At 42.3% G+C, this 7,500-nt stretch overlaps 1 protein-coding gene across 1 annotated transcript in view; it reads right to left on the bottom strand.

Annotated features, from left to right (window-relative positions):
- The window catches only part of LOC138977277 (mycocerosic acid synthase-like), a 77,312-nt gene that overhangs the window by 52,004 nt on the left and 17,808 nt on the right, over positions 1-7,500 (bottom strand). Inside the window, exons 6-11 of the mRNA XM_070350180.1 lie at positions 7,188-7,362; positions 4,739-4,905; positions 3,061-3,290; positions 2,535-2,744; positions 774-906; positions 70-180 (exon numbers count right to left, since the gene is read on the bottom strand). Coding sequence (XP_070206281.1) covers positions 70-180; positions 774-906; positions 2,535-2,744; positions 3,061-3,290; positions 4,739-4,905; positions 7,188-7,362 — 1,026 coding nt within the window. The remainder of the gene's footprint in view (positions 1-69; positions 181-773; positions 907-2,534; positions 2,745-3,060; positions 3,291-4,738; positions 4,906-7,187; positions 7,363-7,500) is intronic.

The following is a 7,500-nucleotide window of genomic DNA, read 5'->3' as shown; positions in this document are numbered from 1 at the left end:
CATGGACATTTTTCTTTTGGCCCCACATCGTATTTCTAATAAGACTAACACTCGATCAAAGCATCCTACCTGGGAAGCAAAGATGGCGATGGGGGAGAACTCAGGGTCGTCAAAGTTGGTCTCGTTGTTGAGGCGGTCCGTGAGGGACCAGTCCACGTAGGTCTTCAGGTGTTCTTCCACCTGTGTCCCACGGCAACCATTAACATGAACATTAATGATTAAATAACCAAAGGGAAGTAAGCGCTCTAAATGCATACTACATGTGTCATGGAGTAAGCGAGAGTTATACGGAACCAATCTCCTGGCACCTGAGAGAATAACAAGCATTGGAATGAACAAGCCATTTAAATTTCATCCTCATGACAATTAATTAGTGAAATATGTTCATGAGGGGGCTGAATCTGGTGGGGAGGGAGGGGGGTATCTTCTATCTCGCCGACAAAACCCATCCATGCAACCAGGGATGGCCAATTCGTCCGCCCGATCGCCAGGGGCGAGTACAAAATCCGCCGGGCTAGTAGAAACCGCCTGGCAACTCGCCCGACTGGCCATGCAGTGAACAATATGGTCAAATACGACCCGTTTGGTTGTCATATCGAGTTTCAAAGCCATATAAACACCGCAGATGCAGAAACTGTGGTATCACGGGCCAGCGAAATTTCTGACGGACTGATAGCTTTCTTCTAGATACTCGCCCGGATGGCTAGTGAAAATTTCCAGATTTGGTCATCCCTGGCAACGATTGAGTTCCGTACACAAATGCCAGCATTTACCTGCATGATGACTTCTCTGAAGACAGGGATTTCCTGCATAAGTTCCTTGCACATGCCAGCCCAGGATGTTCCCATGCCGCAGAACACGAAGGTGATCTTGGGCTTCCTGTGTATCCCGTCTGGCATCTCCGTCCTGCAGTCACAGCAACAGTGACAGTTGATTCATTCCTACGGTAACTATTGTTGATTTGCAGCAGAACTGTCATTAAAAGTTGGGGAAACAGCAACGGGAACGGCAGAAGCAGATACAAGGAGAAGAAGAAGAAGGAGAACAACATAAACAACAACCACAACAACAACAACAACAACGACGACGGCTAATCTGAAGCAGAACAAGTCGCGTAAGGCGAAAATACAATATTTAGTCAAGTAGCTGTCGAACTCACAGAATGAAACTGAACGCAATGCAATTTTTCAGCAAGACCGTATACTCATAGCATCGTCAGTCCACCGTTCAGGCAGTGAAATTGACAAGAAGAGCGGTTTAGCCGTTGCGCTGAGAAGGATAGCACGCTTTTCTATACCTCTCTTCGTTTTAACTTTCTGAGCGTGTTTTTAATCCAAACATATCATATCTATATGTTTTTGGAATCAGGAACCGACAAAGAATAAGATGAAAGTGTTTTTAAATTGATTTGGAAAATTTAATTTTGATAATAATTTTTATATTTTTAATTTTCAGAGCTTGTTTTTAATTCAAATATAACATATTTATATGTTTTTGGAATCAGAAAATAATGGAGAATAAAATAAACGTAAATTTGGATCGTTTTATAATTTTTTATTTTTTTTTTACAATTTTCAGATTTTTAATGACCAAAGTCATTAATTAATTTTTAAGCCATCACGCTGAAATGCAATACCGAAGTCCGGGCTTCGTCGAAGACTACTTGACCAAAATTTCAACCAATTTGGTTGAAAAATGAGAGCGTGACAGTGCCGCCTCAACTTTCACGAAAAGCCGGATATGACGTCATCAAAGACATTTATCAAAAAAAGGAGAAAAACGTTCGGGGATATCAATCCCAGGAACTCTCATGTAAAAATTCATAAAGATCGGCCCAGTAGTTTGGTCTGAATCGCTCTACACGCACGCACGCACGCACGCACACACACACACATACACACACACACACACACATACACCACGACCCTCGTTTCGATTCCCCCTCGATGTTAAAATATTTAGTCAAAACTTGACTAAATATAAAAAGTAGAGTGTTATCCCTTTGTCATTCAGTTTTGAATAAGGCAAAGCAATGGTCAAGTTTTTACTAAATGTTTTAACATAGAGGGGGAATCGAGACGAGGGTCGTGGTGTATGTGTGTCTGTGTGTGTGTGTGTGTGTGTGTGTGTGTGTGTGTGTGTGTGTGTGTGTGTATGTGGTGTATGTGTGTGGTGCGTGTGTGTGTGTGTGTGTGTGTGTGTGTGTGTGTGTGTGTGTGTGTGTGTGTGTGTGTGTGTGTGTGTGTGTGTGTGTGTGTTTGTAGAGCGATTTAGAGTAAACTACTTTATGTAATGTTACATGAGAGTTCCTGGGTATGATATCCTCAGATATATTTTTTGATGACGTTATATCCGGCTTTTTGTAAAAGTTGAGGCGGCACTATCACACCCTCTACATGTCTATTTTTACATGCATGTACTCTGCTATGGTTGCATTTCAATAAACACATCTTAATTTTGTTCGTTTTTGTGCATAAATATTGACTGCCAAAGTTCATTTCTACAAACATGGTTCATTTTTAGTCTACACCCACCTTGCAATATCCTCTTCCAGGACAGACATAAGGTCTTGGATGTCCTCGACGATGTGCGCAATGCGGATGGGATAGTGGTCTCGGCGAGCCGTGGAGGTGTAGGAAACGTCATAGACGTTGAGCCCTGTGATGTTGGGGTCCGCGTACAATTCCTCCATAGTTCCGCGCAACGACTTGTCAGAATACGCCGAGAAGCACACGATGCATGGCCTGTTAAAAAGACAAGATAAAAGGCATTGATAAAATACAATTAATTAAACGTTCTCAACAGTATCTTGTTTATCGTTTTCAATCAGTTTTAACCCTTTTCAGCAAGAAAACCTTCACAGCCAAATAACGATAGTTTACCGGTTATACACCCATCTTACTTTAGTTTAAACCAAATTTTATTCTAAAAAAAAGACATGAAACAGTTGAGAGAAAAAATGCGGGTAGGACAAGAGATCTCACTTTGGTTTAAACAAAATTGTATTCATGACATGAAACAATTGAGAGAGAAAAATGCAGCCAGTACACGACATCTTACTTTCGCAAAGAAGAACTGGGCATCAGTTCCTTGGACTCGCTGTCAGCCGGTTTGTAGTATTCCAGCACAGCATGGCTGTTGCTACCTCCGAAGCCGAAAGAGTTGCAGCAGGAAACTTTGTCAGGGTTGTCCCAGTCGACAGCTTTGCCCGGCACCGTCAGCATCAGATCGGGAAAGTCGATCTTTGGGTTGGACTCTTCACAATGCAGGGAGGGCGCGATCTTGCTGTGCTGTAACATTGATTTAGGATTTATTATTAGTTCTTTGTTGTGCATTATAAAAAAAAAGAAAGGTAAGTTGTCGGAACGTGTGTTATTGACAAACAGGACTGGGTGGCCGAGTGGTAACGCACTTGCGCTCGGAAGCGAGAAGTTGCGTGTTCAGGCCTGGGTCAGGCCGCAATTTTCTCCCCCCTTTCCTAACCTAGGTGGTGGGTTCAAGTGCTAGTCTTTCGGATGAGACGAAAAACCGAGGTCCCTTCGTGTACACTACATTGGGGTGTGCACGTTAAAGATCCCACGATTGACAAAAGGGTCTTTCCTGGCAAAATTGTATAGGCATAGATAAAAAAAAAATGTCCATCAAATACCCGTGGGACTTGGAATAAAGTTAAAAAAATTCCATCTCACACGGCATTAAGTCTCAGGAAACATGAATACACGCATGCAGGGAAAAAATATATGGGTAGCGCCGTATGTATGGCAGCTCGCTTTCCCCGGGGAGAAAGCAGCCCGAATTTCCATGAGGGTAACCTCACTGGACTGTAAATCTTATCCAATCCAATCCAATCCAATCCAACCAGTCACAGATATTTCGACCCAGCGGTCTTTTAAGTGGACAAACAAACAAATCTTAATTAAACAAAATAAGATTTAGCTCGCAAAAGGTGCAGCCGCTTGGGGTGAAGAATAAGATGAAAGTGTTTTTAAATTGATTTCAAAAATTTAATTTTGATCATATTTGTTATATTTTTAATTTTCAGAGCTTGTTTTTAATCCAAATATAATATATTTATATGTTTTTGAAATCAGGAGTTGATGAAGAATAAGATGAACTTAAATTTGGATCGTTTTATAAAAAAACAAATAACAATTGGTTTTGTGAAAATAGTTTTGAAGAATTTTTTTGGGGGTGACAAAAACGCTGAACCTTTTGCGAGCTAAGTTACTCTGAGAAAACTAAATAATTGACTAAATACGATTTAAAGTCAGGGATAAAGCCACCAATCAGTAGATGATTAAACATTTTAAAAAGTCCACCACACCATCTACGAACACCTAGCCCGGGACACTGACCTTCATAAAATAAGACTTAAGACATAAAGATGATTAATTGTCCATACAACTAAGTATTGGATGGAAAAGTGTGGTTCATCTGCTCTTAAAACAAAGATATTTCTTTTTTTTAAATTAAAAAAATATCTAGGGATATCATTTAACGGAACTCTCATGTAAAGTCCAGTAGTTTTCTCTGAATCGCTCGATATCTACATACACACACACACACACACACACACACACACACACACACACACACACACACGCGCGCGCGCGCGCGCACACACACACACACACGCACACACACACACACACACACACAGACAAACACACACACACAAACAAACACACACACACACACACACACACACACACACACACACACACACACACACACTGACCTTCATCATGAGGAGAACCTTGATGATGCCCACGACGCCGGCAGCGGACTCCAGATGACCGATGTTGGTCTTGACGGACCCAACGTAGCGTTCCCTTGGGGCTTTGTCTCTGAAGTACTCCCCCAGACTATTCGCCTCCACTGGGTCGCCCGCGTTCGTGCCAGTCCCTGAGGAAGATTAAACAAGTCGCGTAAGGCGAAATACAACATTTAGTCAAGCTGTCGAACTCACAGAATGAAACTGAACGCACTGCAATTTTTCAGCAAGACCGTATACTCGTAGCATCGTCAGTCCACCGCTTGTGGCAAAGGCAGTGAAATTGACAAGAAGAGCGGGGTAGTAGTTGCGCTGAGAAGGATAGCACGCTTTTCTGTACCTCTCTTCGTTTTAACTTTCTGAGCGTGTTTTTAATCCAAACATAGCATATCTATATGTTTTTGGAATCAGGAACCGACAAGGAATAAGATGAAAGTGTTTATAAATTGATTTCGAAAATTTAATTTTGATCATAATATTTATATTTTTAATTTTCAGAGCTTGTTTTTAATCCAAATATAACATATTTATATGTTTTTTGAATCAGGAATTGATGACGAATAAAATGAACGTAAATTTGGATCGTTTTATAAAAAACAAATTACAATTTTCAGATTTTTAATGACCAAAGTCATTAATTAATTTTTAAGCCACCAAGCTGAAATGCAATACCGAAGTCCGGCCTTCGTCGAAGATTGCTTAGCCAAAATGTCAATCAATTTGATTGAAAAATGAGGGTGTGACAGTGCCGCCTCAACTTTTACAAAAAGCCGGATATGACGTCATGAAAAACATTTATCGAAAAAATGTAAAAAAAAAGTCCGGGGATATCATTTCCAGGAACTCTCATGTAAAATGTCATAAAGATCGGTCCAGTAGTTTAGTCTGAATCGCTCTACACACACACACGCACAGACAGACAGACACACACACACACACACACATACACCACGACCCTCGTCTTGATTCCCCCTCTATGTTAAAACATTTAGTCAAAACTTGACTAAATATAATAAAACTATCTTGATTACGGGTCAAATGGAATGGAAAGTAATCAAAAAATATATACAATTTATATAAAAAGCATTCAGTACAAAAAGAAACAACTATAAAATGAAATAAGTACTCTATTCTTCTTCTTCGTTCATGGGCAGCCTTTAAAAGACTGAGCATTTAGGCTAGAGGAAAAAACGCGATTTGTGATAGCGAGCTGTGTGTTGCTCCGGTTGTGTCGGTTGACGTGAACGGTCGAAGTGCTGACCAAATTTGTCGCGAAGTTGTAATCGGTCGACGTGTGGTTGTAACTGAATTCCGAAACCTGTGCTCTTGTGTTTCGCGACTATCGTCAGCAGCATGTTTTGTGTTCCTTTTACGTGTGCTCACTGAGGAGAATCTACACTGCTTTCTGGTGTCTGTGGTACGTTAATTAAAAGTCACGTTATCGCAACCTCTGTCTTGGCGTCTCATTTATGCTTCCTGGCCTATATCCCCCCCCCTTCCACTCCACCCTATCACATTGTTCTTGCGTGTACACGCGAAGGGGGATAAGGCACTAGCAGGTCTGCACATAAGTTGACCTCGGAGATCGGAAAAATCTCCACTCTTAACCCACCAGGCGGCAGCGGGTAGCGATCGGGATTCGAACTCACGACCTCACGATTAGGAGGCCGACGTCATACCACCACGCCACTGCGCCCGTCAAAACTATATTGATTACGGGTCAAATAACCAAAGGGAAGTTTTAAAAAAAAACATTTGAAAAAACACGAAGGGGGATAAGTCACTAGCAGGTCTGCACATAACTTGACCTGGGAGATCGAAAAAATCTCCACGCTTAGCCAACCAGGCGGCCGCGAGAATTTAAACGTCCTGGTTTTCTGACCCATTGATGGGGGTCCAAGGACATCTTTAACATTAAAGGGAGGGTCCCAGGAGCGTCCTTGGGGAGCCCTGCCTGTGAACTATAAACACCCACCTTCTTCTTCTTCAGCGTTCCAGAGTTTTCTGGTTACGTGTGAGCTCGTTTGCCCATTTGGGTCCCCCACACTATATATACTCTGAGAGCATAGTCAGGTCACTCCGCTTTCGTTGGGTAGGCATGCTGGGTATTTTCGTGTTTCCATAACCCACCGAACTCCGACATGGATTACAGGATCTTTTCCGTGCGCACTTGGTCTTGTGCTTGAGTGTGCACACGAAGGGGGTTAAGTCACTAGCAGGTCTGCACATAAGTTGACCTGGGAGATCGGAAACATCTCCACTCTTAACCCACCAGGCGGCAGCGACCGGGATTCGAACTCACGACCTCCCGATTAGGAGGCCGACGTCTTACCACTACACCACTGCGCCCGCCGCCAGTGCATCTAATATGGACCTGTAATGAGGTCATTATGAATCATTGTAAAACGCCCACCATGAGCCTCGATGTAGTCCACGCGGCTAAGGTCAAGGCCGATTCTGCTGAACACGTTGTCCATAAGAACCTTCTGCTGGAACGCCGATGGCGCGGTGATAGGGGACACGGAATGTCCGTCCTGATTCGATCCCGTGCTGACAGTGGCCCAGATGTTGTCTCCGTCTCTGATGGCCTGGTCAGTGTGGAATTAAATCAAATACAATATTCGGGAACTAAAGACTGTGTTAAATTGGATTGATCTTCAGATTTACACGCCATTGCAATCAAATTAACTTCAAACATCAAACAAAATGATTTAAAAATACAAAAT

The sequence above is a fragment of the Littorina saxatilis genome, linkage group LG9 (assembly GCF_037325665.1).
Source record: "Littorina saxatilis isolate snail1 linkage group LG9, US_GU_Lsax_2.0, whole genome shotgun sequence".
In the NCBI taxonomy this organism is placed as follows: Eukaryota; Metazoa; Mollusca; class Gastropoda; order Littorinimorpha; family Littorinidae; genus Littorina; species Littorina saxatilis.
This window is presented reverse-complemented; position numbering and strand designations above follow the sequence as displayed.